Source organism: Vulpes lagopus, chromosome 1 (assembly GCF_018345385.1).
Source record: "Vulpes lagopus strain Blue_001 chromosome 1, ASM1834538v1, whole genome shotgun sequence".
Taxonomy (NCBI): Eukaryota; Metazoa; Chordata; class Mammalia; order Carnivora; family Canidae; genus Vulpes; species Vulpes lagopus.
Genome location: NC_054824.1, coordinates 27,464,428 through 27,484,527, shown reverse-complemented (window position 1 = coordinate 27,484,527; position 20,100 = coordinate 27,464,428). Strand labels below are relative to the sequence as shown.

Sequence of the window (20,100 nt, the reverse complement as noted above, 5' to 3'; positions counted from 1 at the left end):
ACACACAGAGAGAGAGAGAGAGGCAGAGACACAGGCAGAGGGAGAAGCAGGCTCCATGCACCGGGAGCCCGACGTGGGACTCGATCCCGGGTCTCCAGGATCGCGCCCTGGGCCAAAGACAGGCGCCAAACCGCTGCGCCACCCAGGGATCCCAGCTCTTTGATTTTTTTATCAGAGTTTTGTCATTTTCCTCATACAGATTTTGCATATATTTTGTTAAATTTATACCTGAGTATTTCATTTATGGAGGTGCTAATGTAAATGTTATTCTGTTTTTAATTTCAAATCCTACTTGTTCATTGTTTGTATATAGGAAAGCAATTGAGTTTTGTTTTTGTTTTAGCAATTGACTTTTGAATATTAACCTTGTATTGTGTAACCTTGTTAAAACTGCTTATTAGTTCCAAGACTGTTTTTGTCAGTTCTTTCAGATTTTCTACATAGACAATCATGTCATCTGTGAACAAAGCGAGTTTTATTTCTCCTTCTCAATCTGTATACCTTTCATTTCCTTTTCTTTTCTTATTATAACAGCTATGGCTGGTTATAATAAGAATGAAAAATGAAAGGTTAAGAAACTATGTTGATTATAAAACTCAACACCCAAAAAATGAATAATCCAATTAGAAAATGAACAGGAGACATGAACAGACATTTTTCCAAAGAAGACATATAGATGGCCAACAAACACATGAAAAGGTGTTCAACATCACTCATCATCAGAGAACTACTAATCAAAACTACACTGAGGTATCACCTCACATCTGACAGAATGGCTAAAATCAACAACACAAGAAACAACAGGTGTTGGCAAGGATGTAGAGAAAGGGGAATCCTCTTGCACTGTTGGAGGGAATACAAACTGGTATAGTCACTCTAGAAAACAGTATGGAGATGCCTCAAAAAGTTAAAAGTAGAACTGGGCTATGACACAGCAATTGCATTACTAGGTATGTACCCAAAATACACAAATACTAATTCAAAGGGACACATTCACCCTGATGCTTACAGCAGCATTATCAACAATAGCCAAACTATGGAAACAGCTCAAATATCCATCAACTGATGAGTGAATAAAGAAGGGGTGGTATATATAACACAATGGAATATTACTCAATCATGAAAAAGAATGACATTTTGCCATTTGCGATGACATGGATGGAGCTAGAAAGTATTATGCTAAGTGAAATAAGTCAATTAGAGAAAGACAGATACCATATGATTTCACTCATGTGGGATTTAAGAAACAAAACAAATGAGCAAAAGAAGAAAAGGAGAGGGGTAAACCAAGAAAGAGACTCTTAAGTATAGAGAACAAACTGACAGTTACCTGGAGGAGGTGGGTGGAGGGATGGATTGTAAAGGTAATGAGGATTAAGGGTGCACTTGCGATGAGCAGTGTTGTATGGAAGTGTTGAATTAGTATATTGTACACCTGAAACTAATATTACACTGTATGTTAACTAACTGTAATTTAAATAAAAACTTTTTAAAAAAGGCACAGTGTTGAAAATAATGACCTAGCCAAAGAAGAACTCATTGATAAACTCATTTGGACAAAAACTTGGCCACAATTGGTGTTTAACTAAAAAATTGTGGTATTTGTTGAAAGAAGTCTGCCTATCTTGGTCTTGTAAAGTAAGCTATGAAAGCTTTAATTAATTACATTCATAACAATATATTTTGAGAACCTAGATTTTCAACAGTTGTGACCATCCAAACAAAAGATCAAAATCAACTGGATATTACATGCATATTGCCTTGTGAAAGGGCACCTCATGGTTTATTCTTTTGTTCAAGCTATGTAACTACTGCCTTTACACCAATGTCTTTTTTTTTTCTTTTTAAACATTTTATTTATTCATGAGATACACAGAGAGAGAGAGGCAGAGACACAGGCAGAGGGAGAAGCAGGGTCCATGCAGGAAGCCCAGTATGGGACTTGATCCTGGGACTGTGGAATCACGCCCTGAGCCAAAGGCAGACACTCAACTACTGAGCAACGAAGGCGTCCCTACACTAATGTCTTTTAAAAATAAATTTTAGCTTACCTTGCCAAGATTTTAAATGTTTTTTGTTAATCAATGTGTTAACAAAGAATATATGTATTATTATGTCACAAATTAAAAAACATTTTGATAACTATTTCACTATAGTTTCCTTTGTAATCCAATTTTATTTCACGCATTTAAAAATATCACTCTGAGAAGTGTCCATAGGCTTCACCAGACTAGCATAAGGTCCATTGCACAGAAAGCTTAAGAAGTTCATGGTTTTTCTGAAAAGTTGCAATAGAAGTGTCTGATGAAAGAGTACTTGACTGGTTCAGTGGGTGGAGCATGCAACTCCTCATCTCGGGATTGTAAATTCGAGCCCTATGTTGGGTATAAAGAATTACCCCATGTTGGGTACTTTTGTTTAAAACAAAATTAAAATCTTTTTAAAAAAGATTTTATTTATTCATGATAGACACAGAGAGGCAGAGATACAGGCAGAGGAAGAAGTAGGCTCCCCATGGGGAGCCCGATATGGGACTCCATCTGGGATCACAACCCGAGCCAAAGGCAGATCCTCAAACACTGAGCCACCCAGGTGCCCCCCCCAAAATAAAAATCTTTACAAAAAAAGTATCTGATGAAGACAGCAATATGCCCTCCAATATTGGAACCATCATGAGCAATCTCATGACATTACTTATGATCTCAGTCTCTCATCATAGCAATTGGAAGACTACCTCCTGCTTGTTTTAATGATAATGACTTCATGTATTACCAGTGATTTAGGCCAGGAAGCTGCCTAGATTCCTGTTTTTGACTCTACCTATTGGGACAATGATTCCAAACATTTAAGAGGAAAATAACATAGGTGGCTCAGTCAGTTACGGGTCCAACTCTTGATTTCAGCTCAGGGCATGCTCTCAGGGTTGTGAGATGGAGCCCCATGTCCGGCTCCACCAAGCTCCACCAGGCTCCACCAGGCTCAGCTAGGAGTCTGCTTGAGATTCTCTCTTTCCCTCTGCATCCCCTGACTCGTGTGTGCACTCCCACTCTCTTTAAATAAATACATAAATTTTTAAAATAATATCAATGCAAATATTAATTCTGAAGATAGTTCAAAACTTTCTAGTGACTCCTTTTGATTTTGGATGGTAGCTGTTTTTAGCTCCTCATAGAAGGATCCCTTTTATCTTGAGATAATGGAAAACCCCTAGGAGGGTTTCCTTTTGAGAGGTGTGTTTCCATACAATAGTTTGTCATCACCCTTGGTTCCATCAGTAATGACTTAGTTATAAATACAAGGCTCATAGGTAATTTTTATGAGATAGATATATATTTTTTTCATATATATAATGTATATATTATCCCAAAAGGCTTACAAATAAACAAGAGTACTGACTTCATGCATTTTGGGAAGTGTGAGGACCACTACGCTGTTCTGCAAAGCTTAAATCATAGGACACCCCTGAACCTCCAAACTAATTCCCTTCTGCTTCCCTTCCCAAAGCTCTAAGATAACCGCTTGCACTCAGGAATCCGTTGGTTGAACAGAGGGAAATTCTGCAAATTTAAATTCTAGATAATGCTGATTTATTGAATGCATTCCTATTATTGCTTTCTTGGCCAAAGTTTGCCCTCAATACACACATGCACACACAAACCACATCTTTAAACCTTGAAAGTGGGGGGGTGGGGGGGACCAAAAAAAAAGCCTAAAAAAAAGGGGCAACAGAAGGCATCATGACGTCCGCCTAGCGGCTGATTTTACTCCCATCGCGTCCACAAACGGCGGACCTCTGAACCGCGTGGACTCGGTGGTTCTCCGACGTGGAGGCGGCGGCCACCGCGTCGCGCGCTCGGGCCCCGGCTCCCCGGCCTCGGGGCCTCGGCGCGCGCCTCTCCTCCCGCTCCCTTTCGCTCCTCGCAGCGCGGAGCCCGCGCCCGCCCCGGCCCCTCCGGCCGTGCCCCCCTCTCGAGAGAAACTCGTCCTGGGCGGCGGTGGGCGCGGCGCGGGCCACGGCGCGGGGTGGCCACCTCCCGCGTCCCCCGCGCGCCCGGGAGAGCGCCGCCGCCGGGCACGGCCGCCGCACTGTTCGCCGCCCCGCGGGGGCCAGGGTCGCGTCGGGTGAGCGCGCGGGCGGGCGGGCGCAGGGGGCGGGCGCAGGGGGCGGGGCGGGCGCAGGGGGCGGGGCCGGCCTCCCGCCCGGAGCAGCCCCGCCCCGCCCCGCCCCGCCCCGCCGGCAGGGTCCCCGGCTCCCGCGCCCGCCTCGGCCGCCGCCACTCGCCGCCGCGCGCCCGCCCGCCCGCCCGCGCGCTCCCCGCGCGCCGCAGCCATGGGGCCCCGAGCCGCCCCGGCGCCCGCGCTGCGAGTCCTGGCGCTGGGCGTGCTGCTGTGGCGGGCGGCCGGCGCCTGGGAGCTCACGGTGCTGCACACCAACGACGTGCACAGCCGGCTGGAGCAGACCAGCGAGGACGCGAGCAAGTGCGTCAACGCCAGCCGCTGCGTGGGCGGGGTGGCGCGGCTCTTCACCAAGGTGCAGCAGGTCCGCCGCTCCGAGCCGCACGTGCTGCTGCTCGACGCCGGCGACCAGTACCAGGGCACCATCTGGTTCACCGTGTACAGGGGCGCCGAGGTGGCGCACTTCATGAACGCCCTGCGCTACGACGCCATGGTAAGAGGGCGCCCCGGCGGCGAGGCCCCGGGACCCAGGCGCCCGCGTGCAGAAGCCGCGCGCGGGGGCGGCGGAGGGGGGCGCCCGGGGTGGGGCGCGCGGCGCTGCGGGGGTGCAGCCGGCTCCGGCCCGCGTGCCAGAGGTGCAGACGCAGAAGGGCCTTGGAGAAAAGCAGTGGAAATGCCAGCGAGGGTGACCAGACGCGAGAGGCGCCTGACGCTGGGAAACGAACGAGGGGTGGGGGGACTGGGTGACGGGCACGGGGGGCACTGGGCGCGACGAGCACTGGGTGTAATGCTGTACGTTGGCAAATTGAGCTCCAGTTTGAAAAAAAAAAAAGGGGGATCCCTGGGTGGCGCAGCGGTTTGGCGCCTGCCTTTGGCCCAGGGCGCGATCCTGGAGACCCGGGATCGAATCCCACGTCGGGCTCCCGGTGCATGGAGCCTGCTTCTCCCTCTGCCTGTGTCTCTGCCTCTCTCTCTTTCTCTCTGTATGACTATCATAAATAAATAAAATTAAAAAAAAAATTTTAAAAAAAAAAAGTGCCTTGGGAGATTCGTCCTAAACGGACTGATGCGGGGTCCCCCGCCCGGAGCCGGGGCGTTCAGAGGGGAGGGACTCGGCCTCCTCCGTGCGCGTCGCTGGGGCACCCGGGAGCACTGGCGGCTGTGCGGGGTCGGGGACCGGGCCGGAATGCTGTTTTTCGATTTCATTGGAAGGAAAACTTAGGGCCAAAGAGGTGGAGTACAGTGTCCTGGTCGCCAGCTCCAAAAGAGAGAAACCCGGTCAGAATGGGTTCCAGGACATAAGGGAAGGGAGAAGAAATGGGTGGGAAATGTCAGGAAGGGAGACAGAACATGAAGACTCCTGACTCTGGGAAACGAACTAGGGGTGATGGAGGGGGAGGAGGGTGGGGGGTGGGGGGCGAATGGGTGACGGGCACTGGGGGGGCACTTGACGGGATGAGCACTGGGTGTTATTCTGTATGTTGGCAAATTGAACACCAATAAAAAATAAATTTATTATTAAAAAAAAAAACAATGGGTTCCAGGTCCCTTAGACGTCCGAGCTGAGCCCCATTAAGCTCACAAGCCCGGTCAGATTCCTGGCTCCGCTGTCTTCTGTGTGCAAGTTCCGTAGTCGCGCTGTGCCTCAGTTCCAGCATCCGTAGAACGGGGACAACGGATCCACCTCGGCGGGTTCCCTGGCCGTAGTTTGGCCTCTGTAAATGTTAGTTCTTACTATTGCCAGATACCACGCTGCAAGTTTTTTTTTTTTTTTTAAAGGAAGGAAGAGAGAAACTTCCAGAGAGAAGCAAAATGCAAAACACTGGGGTTTCAAAGGATTTGGGTAAAATCATTTTGGCAGCACAGATTTAGAAAGAGAGTCCGACTGAAGAGAGGAGGCACTCCTGAAGTGTGCAAGCGTTGAAGTGCACGCTCCCAAATGCTCTGTGAAAGGCAACGCTTTATTTGCTGGTCGAAACCCTAGAAAATGAGCACAGAGGGGTTATGCAGTAATACATATGACCAAAGCATATATGTGGTTTATTTTTTTCATCAAACCACCACCCAAGTTTAACCCAGTGTAAAATCCTAGAGTAAAGGGATTCTGTGGAGAAACAGGGAACAAGAAATCTTTAGAGCTTTAGAAGAAGAAGAAAAGAGAGCAAGGGTCCGTTGGGAAGGAAAGGAGAGCTGTGGTCCAGGCGGGGCCACAGAGGGCTAACAATACAATTGGCATGAAAACAGCACAGAGGTTATTTTTTCCCTAAAAACCTAGGAGAAAGGAGGACAGGAAAAGATGATAAGGTAAAGCTGTTTGTTTTTTGTCCACCAACAAGAAAGCTCATTCTAGAGAGATGAGAGATGGGCAGAGTTCCTCTCCACTCTGTCGGTTGTAAGGTTATCAGGGACACTGAAAACAGCAATTCAAACAGCCCCCTAAGCTCCGGAGTCCATGGGTGGGAGGGGTGGGGCTCACTAGGCTGGGTCTGGACCCCACAGAAGAATGGTGGGTCTCAAGAACCCTGTATGGTCTCTCACCTTTGGTATCTCCATAGCCTGATGCTTTTGCATGGGATAATGACAGGATGAATATTTGTTAAATTGAATTGTTACTAGCTTACATCTCCATTTCCTCCCATAGGGGTAAAATAAACATTATGTGAGTTTGTTTTGGTTTCACATATGAATCATAACTCTTAATCTTTTCTTTTCGTGACACCCTTTTCTCCACAGCTATGTGGACTCCTTTTGGTGAAAAAAAAAATGGAGCATTCCTGGTTTTCCCTAATACAAGCATTTTCCTCCTTAAGTCCAATGGAGCCCGTGATATTAACCACCATAAGCGTTTATGGTAGGACACTGGGTGAGGCTGGAGCAATTTGCTGCAAGTTACAGCGCATCACCCCTGGGACTTACTTAGAATGCTTTTTGTTGGATGGAATAATTTTCTTTTAAGTTTCACTCAAAATAATTGCACTGGGTGCCTGAGGAAAAATAGGCTACTATATAACATTGACAGGAGGTAAAAAGGCAGAGTCTAATGGCCATGTTCCTGATAGTATCTCGTCGTCTGTGCCCTTCTGGGGTTTGACAAACATGATTTGACCTGCAAAAAATATTTATTTATTTATTCATGAGAGACACAGAGAGGGAGGCAGAGACACAGGCAGAGGGAGAAGCAGGCTCCGTGCCGGGAGTCCGACAGGGGACTCGATCCCGGGTCTGCAGGACCACACCCTGGGCTGAAGGCAGAGCTAAACCACTGAGCCACCCAGGCTGCCCTGACCTGCAAAACTTTTAATCTTGTTATGCTTTAGCATGCAATAAAGTCCTGTCATACTCCTGTTTCACAGATACTTTTCATTATCATTTTGCTTATATTATACTAGTCTCAGGGGATTTATTGCTGTTCTGCTGTAAATGTTTGCCTATTCCACCCACTGGCTCAGCACATCTTCAAGCCCAGGAAGCTAGAGATTCTGGTTAGGGTAGAAAGCAGTTGTGGAGGGGCGTCTCCAGTTCTGGAATCTAGCTTAACGCCAGGAGTTCCCTAGAGCAGGAGCCTCTGAGGGGGTGTATACTTTCTAGACCTGCTTGTCCCCGTGAGAGCTGCTGGAGCCTCTCTGATGCCTCTGGAGGCCCGAGGGCAAGCCTGGAGACCCCCCTAGACCCAGCTGCTGGGCAGAAAATTCTAGAGGGAGAATTTCAGAAGCCACTAGTTGGTGTAACTGCCTCAGTGGAAGAATGAATGTCCCCTGAGGCATGAGGAAGACAGCACAGATGCACTCACAGTGTGAGCCTGGCTGCGCTCCTTTCTCTGAGCCTCCTGTTCCAGACTGTGAAACAAGAAGGATAACCCCACCCCTCTGTGTAGGATTTTTGTGAGCAGTACATAAGATAACAAATGTAAAAATCCCTAGCACCCTGTTGGGTCATAGGAAGTGCTCAGTAAAGGTTAGATCTGGGTGCCCTGCCAAGGGGTAGGGGGTTGAGGGGGAAGAAGTCTGTGAGGAAGGAAAGGTTTGAGTTGTACGGTGTCAGCTTATCTGATTCTGACTGCCTGGCTACTCTCCCCCTCCTCTGCCCCCCTAACATCTTTTCTAATCCCCATTGTGTAAACTGTTCTTAGGGTTTCCTCATAGAGTGGACCCGTGAAAACCCCCCTAAAGCACACAGTCCAAGAGATTCCTCTGCAGAGGAGGAAGTCTCAGCCTCAAGGTATGCTGTGACAGAGAACGCTTCCGTGGGGAAGGGCGGCCTCCTTTGTAGCTGGCCCTGCTTCTCAGGCCCTTGTCCCGAGCCCACTCTCTGTCCAAAAGACTGCCCCGTTAGCCTTAGCAAACTGCTCCTTGGTGCCTGAGCCAGCAGGCACGGTGGGGACCACGACCCTGCCTTGACTTACCCAGGGGACCTCTAATCAAATCGCACAAGCAACCACTCTGATGTTCATGTTTGTTTCTGTGTGTACCTGCAGAACTTTTATCAGGGTTTTTGGGTTTTTAATTTCTATAACCCGTCCTGTTGCTCAGCTCATTCTGTTTCTATTGTCCTAAACTGGTTGTGGGTTTTTTTATTTATTTGAGTATAGTTGATACACAGTATTACATTAGTTTCAGATTATGACATAGTGATTGGACAAGTGTATCTGTTAGGCTGTACTCACAAGTGTAGCTACCATCTGTCACCACACAGCCATACAACACTATGACAGCGGCCTTGACTATACTCCCCGTGCTGTGCCTTTTATTCCCGTGACTTCTTCCGTCCATAACTGGAAGCCTGCATCTCCCACTCCCCTTCGCCCATTTTGCCCAGCTCCACAGCCCTTGCTTCTGGCAACCATTGGTTTCTTCTTCATTTGTAAGTCTGATTCTGCTTTTTAAACTGGTTGTTTTAACATTTGTCCATGTCACTCTGTGTGTTACTCTGTGTCATGGTACACAGAGACCACCATAGATTTTACCACCTGCTCCCCTGGTAATGTTTTGGGACACAAATACACTGCTCTGAATAGCTTCCTGCAATTCCTGCCTGTGAGGATTTCTTCAGGATCCGTAGCCAAGGGCAGGATTACTGGTCCCAGGTTGTGTATCCTTACTTTGACTAAACTGCCAGATTTCTTCCCTGAGTGACTGGAGTGCTGTATTTTCTCCAACCTCCACACCCACACAGAGGTGAAACCCCAAATCCTTACCCATATCTTCTTGCAGCATTATCCAGCTTTCCAGTAGGTATGAAATGTTATCTCATTATTTGATCTTGTATTTCTCTAATAACTAGTGACTTTGGCATATTTACTTTCTAAGTTCCTTCTTCCCTCATTGCATGTTCACATCCTTTGCTCTTTTTTAAAAATTAGGGTTAGGGGCACCTGGGTGGCACAATCGGTTGAGTATCTGACTCTTGGTTTCAACTCAGGTCATGATCTCAGGGTCCTGGGTTGGAGGGCCCCACCTCCCAGTCCTTGTTCAGTCCTGGGCTCTGCACTCAGTAGGGAGCCTGCTGGAGATTCTCTCTCTACCTCTCTCTCTGCCCCTCCCCCACTCAAGTGTGGAGCAGGTGCTCACTCTAAATAAATAAATGAATAGGGGGACACCTGGGTGGATCAGTCGGTTAAGTGTTGGACTCTTGCTTTTGGCTCAGGTCATGATTTCCGGGTTGGGTGATGGAGCCCCACATAGGGCTCCCTGCTCAATGGAGAGTCGGCTTCCCCTTTGCCTCTCCCTCCACTCACCCGTGTACATGTGCCCTCACTCCCTAAAATAAATAATACATAAATAAATAGGTTTACTCTATTTTTCATGATTTTCAGGAGTTCTAGGTATTGATCTGTAATCAATTTTGGACATTGCAAATATTTTCTGATTATGTTACGTCTATTAATCCATTGTGTTTTTTGTTGAATAGAAATCCTTCATTTAGCATAATCAAATTAATCTCTTTTGCCTTGTGATTTGTGCATTTGAAAGTCTACATAAGAGTTTATTAACTTGAAGTTTATCATCCCCAGTACTCATCACCAGAAATTCAGAGATCAGTGATGCTCTCTGCCTTTTGAGAGATGATAAATTTATAATCTGGGGCTATGCCCTTCACCTCTCTAGGTCCCAGTTTCTCATCTATAAAATAAGAGGTTTGAATCAGCTCCTCTCTGAGGTTCCACATATTTCTAAACAAACCACTCTAAGGAATGTTTTGATTGGATTTCAGTTTAGTGAAATGTTTTAATTCAATGAAGGGTCGAGCAGATGGGGCAAAGCTGCAGAGGCAAGAATCTGCAGGATTCTGGACCAGCCTGGACCAGAGCTGAAGCAGCAGGGATCACAGATGATGAAGTTGTGTTCGGTTTACAGGCCACTCTGAAAAGTTTGGGCTCTCCTCTGTTGTCACAGGGGGCCATTGGAAGTTTCTGTAGAGGGTGACTGTGGTATTTAAAAAAAAAAAAAAAAAAGATACTTCATCTTTGTTCCCAGTTCCTGGCACACAGCTCCCAAAACCTTTGGAATCTCAGAGTGATGAGATGAGTGATGGCTGGGGGCCACCAGATAGCTTCGGACTGGGAGTCAGAAAATCCCAGCCATGATTAGAAGATTGGAACTTCCAATCTACCAGTATAACTTGGTTGGTCCCAGAACTTAATTTTACACATACATCTGAGTCTGCCTGACAGCTCTCCTAAGTCTCCCTCACCGTTACACTCACAACAGCTGGTTCCTTGTAGAGACATGCCTTGGGTCTTCTCCCAGGAACCCTCAGTTGGCCACTGTTTACAGATAAAGAGGTTCTCAGAATTTGAATGGAGTGTTACTCTGTTTGTAATAGAAAATGATGGTCTAAGGAATGGTAGGATGGTGAGCCCAGTTTCAAGCCTGTTGTCCCTAAGGCCTATTTATTCATTCAATCCATGAGTATTCACTAAGCACTACTATGCTAATGAGGTGGATGATGGGGGCCACCAGATAGCTTCGGACTGGCAGTCAGAAAGTCCAAGCCATGATTAGAGGATTGGAACTTTCAGCCTCCCCTCAGCCTCCAGGGTGCGCAGCAGAGCTGGAGATTGTGGCACTACATGTGTCAGGCCCCATGCTAAGTGCTGAGGACAGTGACTCAGACCTGCTGGGGAGAAACCTGCTATTTGGGGGATAGAAGGCAGTGCCCAGTTGAGCCTCTCTTGACCACACAGAGAGTGGGCAAGACCTGTGAAGGAAGGGGATAAGCAGAGCAAAGCAAAAATGACTAAAATTCTAACACCTGACTCTGGGAATTCAAGAACCAAAGATCTGGTCTGCGGAAGACACACCATCAAGCCCACATATGTGCCATATATGCCCAAATGCATAGTGGGCACGTTTCCTCTTTTCCCCAGAAAACTAACCCTGAGCCAAGAGAAGTCACTTTGTATTCGGATGCTTTCAAAGTCTCTCACATCAAAGAAACTCTCAGAATTACTTTATCTTCACTAATAAATCCATGTTTGAGGGAGACAAATTAGCAATACTAGTTTGTGAAGCTTGAAAGAGGTATATTGATGGTGATGGTATTTTTTTTTTAAGGCAAGGAAAGTTCGTAGCAAAGAAAAGTAGACTCAGACCGCAGAAGTTTTGCCTGTCTGGGTGGTGGTGGATCCCCAAGCCTCAGTGATGTCAGTGGCCCCCACCCAATCCTGTGGCTGTGGTTGTGGCCTTTCTACTTCCTCTCTTCCCGAGTGAGTTCCGCCACACGAGAGGCAGGCTGAGTGACACTGGCCTCAAGCACCAGACGGAGGAGGCAAAGGCGGTTTCTTAACTTATCTTGTCCTTGTTCTGGCATCTGAGTTTTTCTTAACTAAAAACTGGAAAAAAAAAAAAAAAAAAAAAAACAAGTAAATCACACATTGAGTCAGCAGCTTTCTGCACTTCACTCACAAATACATCCAAATACTGGGGGAGCTCCTTCCATGTCTGTTTTCTTCAACCACATGACTAGAGTTTGAAAATTCTCTTGACACTTGTTTTCCCCTGAATAATTGATTCTGTATATAGCCCACACATTAGCTGGAGCCGTCTAGCCCCTCAGAGATCTAGTTAAACCTGCATGGAACCCAATTCAGCAAACAAGTAATTTTCAATGTAATATTGATATGTGTATTTTGCACATAGGGAGTCTGTACATTTTTCCATTAGATATGGAAAATGTGAAATGCTGTCTGTTCAGTACTTGTTCACTTACTCATTCAACAAACATTGAAGTTCCCATGAACTGGGCTGAGTCCCAGGATCTTTTCTGATCAAAGGCCACATTCATCTGCCAAGACCAACATGCCCTGGCCCAGGACTCAGGGGCCAGAGGGAGCACAACCCAACCCCAGTAATGGTCTACAACTCCAGAAATGTGTCAATTCAAACCTAATTTGTAATCACCCCGTCTTTAGGTCGTTGTTGGGTCTTCTGAATGATTGGCAACTAAGTCCTGTTGTGGAACAGGTCAGGCCTCCCCATGCCTTTCCCATGACAGGGTGTGTTGCTACCTCCCGAGTGTAAATGACTGGCTAAATACCTGTTTTGTGGATTTCGGACAAATGGCTTTTTGACACTGCAGTTGATTTCGGTGGATTAAAACAAATTCTTCTCCTCTGTGTCACAAATACTGCGCTGCACTTAAATCAGTTACTTCCGATCTTTCTCTTGTAACATCATGCCTAAACCTCTTGTCTTCACTTGGAACATTTGACTACCTCAGCCCTTGAGTTTTCCTTGCCTCATTTGTTTACACAGCTGATGTCATTTGCCTGTGAGCTTCTCCTGACCCACGCCAAGGAGGTGAGGCTCACACTCTGAGGGCCTCCAGTCCCTAGTAGGCAGCGTGCACAGTGGCGTTGGCAGAGCAGCAGTGGCAGACTCCCTCACCCGGCCCTCCCTGTGGTCCCCATCTGTTTTACATGTGTATGGATGGAGGGACAGATGGATGTGCTCATGTCTTGTCCTCTCCCTGTCTGCCCTGTCAGCAGCTCCCTTAGGACAAGGACTAGGGCCTTGCTACTTGGCACTCTAGAACCCTGTAAGAAGCTAGCTGAGGGGCGCCTGAGTGGCTCAGTGGTTGAGTGTCTGCCTTCAGCTCAGGTCATGATCCAGGGGTCCTGGGATTGAGTCCCACATCGATCTCCCCACAGGGAGCCGGCTTCTCCCTCTGCTATGTTTGCCTCTTTCTCTCTGTGTCTCTCATTAATAAATAAATAAAATCTTAAAAAAAAAAAAAAAAGCTGGTTGAATGATACCCATCCCTTCCAGGTATTTACATTAGGGGCAGTTTGATAGAGTGGTTAAGGTCCTGGGTGCTTAAACCTCACTACCTTTGTTCAGACCTCAGCTCTGCCACTTGCTAGTTGTGGGAGCCCTGTGCCTTAGTATCCCATCTATGAAAAGGACAAATAGTAGCACCTACCTAATAGCATTGTAAGGTTTAAATGAGTTAATATGTGAACAGGGCCTGCCCATGTAGCATGAGAGTTTTAACTTCTTTTTGTCATATTTTTTGTATTTAAAAAAACTCTTCCTTGAAATTTCCTTATGTCAAATTCCCTGGTAATTTTTACAGTCCTCTGTGAACAAAGCTGAGGCTATGAAATGTCCCCTATCTAACTCAGATACAGATATCTTTTGAAAGACTAAAGAGTTGGTCTCCTCAGCAGAATTCCAATAGGAAAAGACTCTAAAAAGTTTCGTTCTCTCCCTAACTGCCATCATGAAATCTAAATAATGTTCTCACGTACACACACAAGACACACAAAACAGTTCAACAGACTTTAAAAAAAAAAATCTGCTTCATTCACAAACAAAGACCAGTAAGTTGTGGAAAAATAAACTTAAAACACAGGAAATGAAGAGAACCAGGCCAATTGCCCCGAGAGGGTCAGCTGGAAACAGTGATGCAGTTGGCCAAACTTTTCACCTGCTTCTGAGCAGCTTGGTTTCTCTCATTTCACAAGATATTGCTCAACTATTTACCAACTTTTTTTCAATCCTGCCACCTTTGGAAAGTTTTACTGTCTCACATTATCAAATCAAAGAGCAAGGTGGACTGTTTAAAAGGAGCCGTTGGAATGGTGGTTTTATCATTCAGTAAACATCTGCAGGGCACCGGTGTCAGGTGTTCATTCGTGTCACCGAGGATAAAAGGAGAGTCGGTGCCACTGCTGCCTTTGGGAGAAAGAAGTATGAGCCAACAGCCACAGTGAGGTCAAGTGGTATCAGAGACGTGTGTGCAGCGTGTCGCGGATACTGGGCATCTACTGTGGGGGTGACACAGAGGGCTTCACAGGGAAGTCACATTGAGCTGCATCTAAGACACTATATTGCCTGGGTAGTTTAGTGTGCCTGGAACTGAGGGCACCTGAAGTTTGATAGAGGAAATGAATCAGCTCACAGAAGTCAGGAAGGGGCTCCTGTGATGTCTGAGGAGTCAGGACTATGATTTCAGCGGGCGGTGGGAGGCCTTGCGAGAACTCAAACCTGGGGTTAGAAGCAGTGGCATGCAATCTTTTGGAAATGCATTCTGGCAGCCTGCCATGAATGGGCAGGAAGTTTGTGAGCCTGGTGGGCAGGAGACCTGCTTTGAAGACTCCAGAAAGGTCTGGATGAGAAGTGAGGAGGCAGCGGGGACAGCAAGAGTGTGGTAGAGGATGGTGTAGGAGCAGTACCCACAGGACTTCGTTGCTGGTTGGCCACAACAGGGAGCCAGGGAGACTGGGGGAGGGATGCGCAGGTGTTTCACTGCTTCTCTGGGTGTTTCTTGGTAGTTGTAGAAGCTCCCTTCCAACATCTGGGACCACATGCCTCCTCACAAGTGTCTCATTCATGGGACGCGTAGGTGGCTCAGAGTTTTAACGCCGCTTTTCAGCCCAGGGCATGATCCTGGAGTCCCGGGATCGAGTCCCGCGTAGGGCTCCCTGCATGGAGCCTGCTTCTCCCTCTGCCTATGTCTCTGCCTCTGTGTGTGTGTGTGTGTCTCATGAATGAATAAATAAAATCTTAAAAAAAAAAAAAAGTGTCTCATTCACAAGCTTACTGGGTAAGTGTCCTTATCTACTGGTTGTTGGTCTGGCAGGGGACTCCTCAATGGCCAGCAGATAGGGAGGAATGGGGAGCCATGGGGAGGGTGTGGGAGAAAGAGAGGGCAGTGGCCACCAAAACACCCCAGACAGCTCCCTACGGTGTCTGCCCCACTGGCCCAGCCCAGAGGGCACATTGTCAGTGTCTGGCTTCAGGCTGGGCAGGCCTGGGATGAAGAGGAGGAGGGGTCATTCCAAATATTGGAAAAAAATCTAAATTTTCTGGTAACACTTGGAATAAAAATTCTCCTATAGGTAGAGTCTGACCAAGGAAGCGGGCCAGGAGCTTGCCAGAGCTGAGCCCCTGTGGCCTCTTCACAGCTTTATTTATTTTGGGACACGAAACCCAGTTGAGAATGCAGCCTCTGTGTGAGGTGTTGCCTAACAGGTTCTAGTCCTAGGAGGCTTTTTCAGGTCTCAGGGCTTTGCAGCTTCCTTGCGTTCTATGGCCAAGTTAACTGCTAAAATTATTACTCTGGCTACCATGTGACCATTCATCAGAGGCTTTCAAAACAGAACTCTTCAGCAGCTTGGTACTAGAAGTCAGAGAGACTGTGTCTTGTAACCTCTTTTCCCAATGCACCACACCGAGATGTGATGACACTGGTACAGGGTTCCGGGTGACATGGGGGGAGGCCGCTAATGGCAACCAGCCCAGAGGCAGAGGACCAAGGCTCCAGCCTTCAGAATTAATTCTCTGCCTCTTTCCTCCACACTCACCAATTATTTATTTACTTGTTCATTTGTTTGGTAAATATTTACCAAATATTCCACCTCTGTTAGAGACATTTTAAATGAATTATGGGAGTCAATTAATGCATATTATTAATAAACTGCTTTGATCAATCAGCTGTAACTGCAGAGATCAGAAAGGGAAGATTTTTCCATGAAAGTAGAATATTCCAAAATAATGAAAGACCTTCGTGGAAGGGTGTCAGATGGCCACTGACTTTGGTGTCCCCTCCTGCAGACCATAAATAAATCCCAGCATCAAGGCTCAGGTGAACCCACTCCTACAACAGAGGGCATTTTTTTCTCTCACTCTCGGCCCAAGGAGTGTTCCATCCGCTTGTTCGGTACCAGTGCCTTAGTACCAACGGCACATTATTAACAGGTGAAATGAGGAAATGAATAAATATCAGCTCCTCCTAGGAAGTGCTTTGGGAAAGAAAAAGCATGGAAGTTGGCACACAGGCTCAGAGGACAATGTGGTTGGGCAGCAGCATGTCAGGGTGACTGCTGGGTTCCGTAGTAGATTCCAGCCACACTACACATGGAACAAACACGGGAAAGAGAAAAATCAGAAAGTATTCTTTCCTCTTTCTTTCCAAGCATGGTCTCTAACATTTGTTACTCACTGAATGTATATGCTGTTGTTGGAAGTCAATAAATAGATTCCGCACATAATTACTATCTTAAGGCAAGCATGAAAAATAATTTCATCTCCAATGCCAGCTCCACTTGATTGACAGTAACACCCTGCGGGGCTAAGGTAAGAAGGATTCTGAGGCTCAGTTTGAACACAGTAGGAAAGATGAATTCAATCAATTGGTTGGCATCTTTCATGGACAGAGGAAGAGGTGGAGAATGACATTATGACATCATGTGTTTGTTTGCACTGTATCCAAGAGACAATGATTGAACGTTAGTTTCAATTCTGTTTAGCATATGGTGCATTTGGAAATAAAATGATTAGAGATGTAGTCGCCTCATAGTCACCTGGAAATTTATCTACATGATGATATTGTTTATCCACAAATGGAAGGTCGGCTTTGGCCTGTATCCAGAATTCATAAGAATGACAACTGAAGTGTAGACACAGGCTTTCCCTCACTCCTCACTGCAGGGTGTTGTTAGTAATCCAACAAGAAACTTAGAGCCAGAAGTTTCATTCTTCCATTGCTCCTTCCCATGAAAAGCCTTCTGGGCTTTATCTTTAGGCAGCAGAGCGTTTCTCCAAAGCCACTAGACTTTGACACATCATCCACATCAAATGTAAATATTAACAGCCCCTACAGAAGGTGTTGAACAAATGAGCCTCTATTCCTCACCTCGGAGTTGATTTAACGAGTTTATTTAAGAAGAATCACAAAGAATCCGATCTCTTTCTGTCCTTACAGTTTCATTTGTGTTCTGCTTTAAATGCCAGCAACATTTCAGGAGTTTAGGCAGTTGAACATTCTTGGCTGGGCTAGATGGAAGTGAAAGAAGTTTTTTTCATATAAGAGCACCAGTTTTTTCTTTTTTGTCTTTTTAAATAGTGTTTTGGGGGATCCCTGGGTGGCTCAGCGGTTGAACATCTGCCTTTGACTTGAGGCATGATCCCCGATTCCCAGAATCGAGTCCCGCCTTGGGCTCCTTGCATGAAGCCCGCTTCTCCTCCCTCTTCCGGGTTCTCTGCCTCTCTTTCTGTGCCTCATGAATAAATAGATAAAATCTTTAAATAGATGAGATAGATAGATAGATAGATAGATAGATAGATAGATAGATAGATAGAGTTCTGGGTTTCTACACGACAGAAGCAATGAGGGTGAAGTCTGACAGGGCTAGACCAGAGGCTTACATTAGGTTTCTGTGATTCTGATGTTGGAAATTTTGAAGGTCATTTCACTATACTCAGCTTCCTTAAATTACAGAAAAGTGCATTTGAAGAAATTTAGTGTTTATAGTAAAAATACACAAGATTGTCATAGATCTAGGATCAGTGAATGATGAATAGGGTTAGTAAATGAATGCAATGTTAGAAATGAAACAACTGGAAAGTAAATAAAGAGGGAGAGAACATAAGAATATGATTTAGGTCAGAAAAAAACACTTGCCTGATGTGAGGATTATAGCAATAATGGCAGGTAACGGGGTAGCCTGGGTGGCTCAGCGGTTTGGCGCCTGCCTTCCGCCCAGGGCATGATCCTGGAGACAGGGGATCGAGTCCCATGTCGGGCTCCCCACATGGAGCCTGCTTCTCCTTCTGCCTGTGTCTCTGCCCTTTCTCTCTCTCTCTCTCTCTCTGTGTGTCTCATGAATAAGTAAAATCTTATAAAAAAAAATGGCAGGTAACAGTTTAGCTCAGATCAGGATTGGTTATTAAAATCATGAAGGGGAGCTTTGGACAGAGCAGCAAAAAACTGATGAGCACACTTAAGGAAAGGTACAGGAATTTTCACAAAGGACCAAAAAAGGCAGAATGATACTGCAGTATGAATTTGCACAAATTTTCTTATGTTTGTACTACAAATGCTCTGTAAGATGTAACGGAATGTGAAAAGGTAACCTGCCCTGATGTGTTCTATCCTTCATTGCTCTGCTCTTGAACAGGCTTTTCCTGAGCTATTCTCATATTAATAAAAGTAATAGAAATGAATAAGAATCAATTTATTTCTATATTGTACACCTAAAACTAATATAATACTGTATGTTAACTAACTGTAGTTTAAGTAAAAACTTAAAAAAAGTTTATTTAACACATTTTTTAAGCACCTGCTGTATGTCAACAGAGAGCAAGTAGACTCAAGTGAGTGGTGTGCCTCTCCTTCCCAATAGCTCACGAATAATGAAGTTGTAATCAATGCAATGGAGGAGGAGAAACAGATCAGAGAAAGTCAAGGTGGGGAAATGAAAAGCGGAGTTTATTAAAAAAAAATAAGTATTTCAAAAGGAATTTTTCTGCAAAGGAATTTTCATAGGAAAAGATAGCTGTGTATAGAAGAAAGAAATTTGTTAGAGACTCTTCTGCTCCTTTAGTTATTCATTCAGTGGTGCACCGTTGCTCTGCTCCTGGGATCGTGCTGGGCGCTAGAGGGCCTGAGTGGGCAGGTGCGGGGTGCACAGAGGCGACCATCAGAGCAGAGGAAATACACCTAACTCAGGGAACTCAGTGAAGGGTTCTTGGGAAGTATCTCTTCTGGAAGGATCATAACACTTTAGGAGCTAAAGCCATTGATTGAATAAGGTAGTAAAGGCATGGTAGGAAGAAGGAATACTTCTATTCTATTCTATTCTATTCTATTCTATTCTATTCTATTCTATTCTATGTACTGCATTCTGTTCATCTACCTATCTCTATTTCAATCAAACATTTTCCTGTTATATACAGAGGGACAAAGATGAGTGAGATCATGAAAACTGCAAGTACTTAGGATCTCATTCCGAGTGCTCCCTATCTACTAGGCCTTATACAAAGCTCTTCATACCCAAGCATAGAGGTGAAGAAGTTGCAGCCAATTAATGCAGCCAATTAGGAGTCAAACAGAAGTGCTTCTAATCCCTGCTCTACCACTTACCAATTGCATGACCTTGAACTATTTATTAAATGTCTCCAGGTCTCAGTTTTTCTCATCTGTAAAATGATAATAGTAATAATACCAATCTCACAGCACAGAACCAGGTTTTCTTACAAAATCACTTTGCATGATGCTGGTGTGTAGCAAGTGCTTAGAAAATGCTGACTCATTTTCATTACAACCTTTCTTTTATTCACTGCTCTTCCAGAGAAAGCCGTGGTTTACGAGTGTGCTCAGGTCAAGTTCATAAGTGGTGGTGCAAGCCCTGCCCAGTTGTCTTATACTTGAGCGGGTGGTGGGTGTCAGAAATAAGGCTGGAGGAGAAGGCAAGATCAGATCTCAAAGAGCCTTATTGCTCAGTGAGCTCCGGATGTTGAATTTTATCCCAAGAGCAGTGGAAAGTCACCATAGGACCTTACGGTTGAGTTTGACAAGATAAACTGTCAATTCAGAAATTGACATTTTAGAAAGATTTTTCTGGCAGCACTATGTTGAACGGTTTAGAGCAGGGAATGGCGCCAGCTGAAGCCAGTGAGGAGGCTGTGGCAGTGGTCCAGG

At 45.8% G+C, this 20,100-nt stretch overlaps 1 protein-coding gene across 1 annotated transcript in view; it reads left to right on the top strand.

Annotated features, from left to right (window-relative positions):
- Nucleotides 1-4,262: 4,262 nt before the first annotated feature.
- Nucleotides 4,263-20,100, top strand: part of NT5E (5'-nucleotidase ecto) — a 43,074-nt gene continuing 27,236 nt past the window's right edge. The window contains exon 1 of the mRNA XM_041764702.1: nucleotides 4,263-4,669. Coding sequence (XP_041620636.1) covers nucleotides 4,331-4,669 — 339 coding nt within the window. The 5' untranslated portion in view covers nucleotides 4,263-4,330. The remainder of the gene's footprint in view (nucleotides 4,670-20,100) is intronic.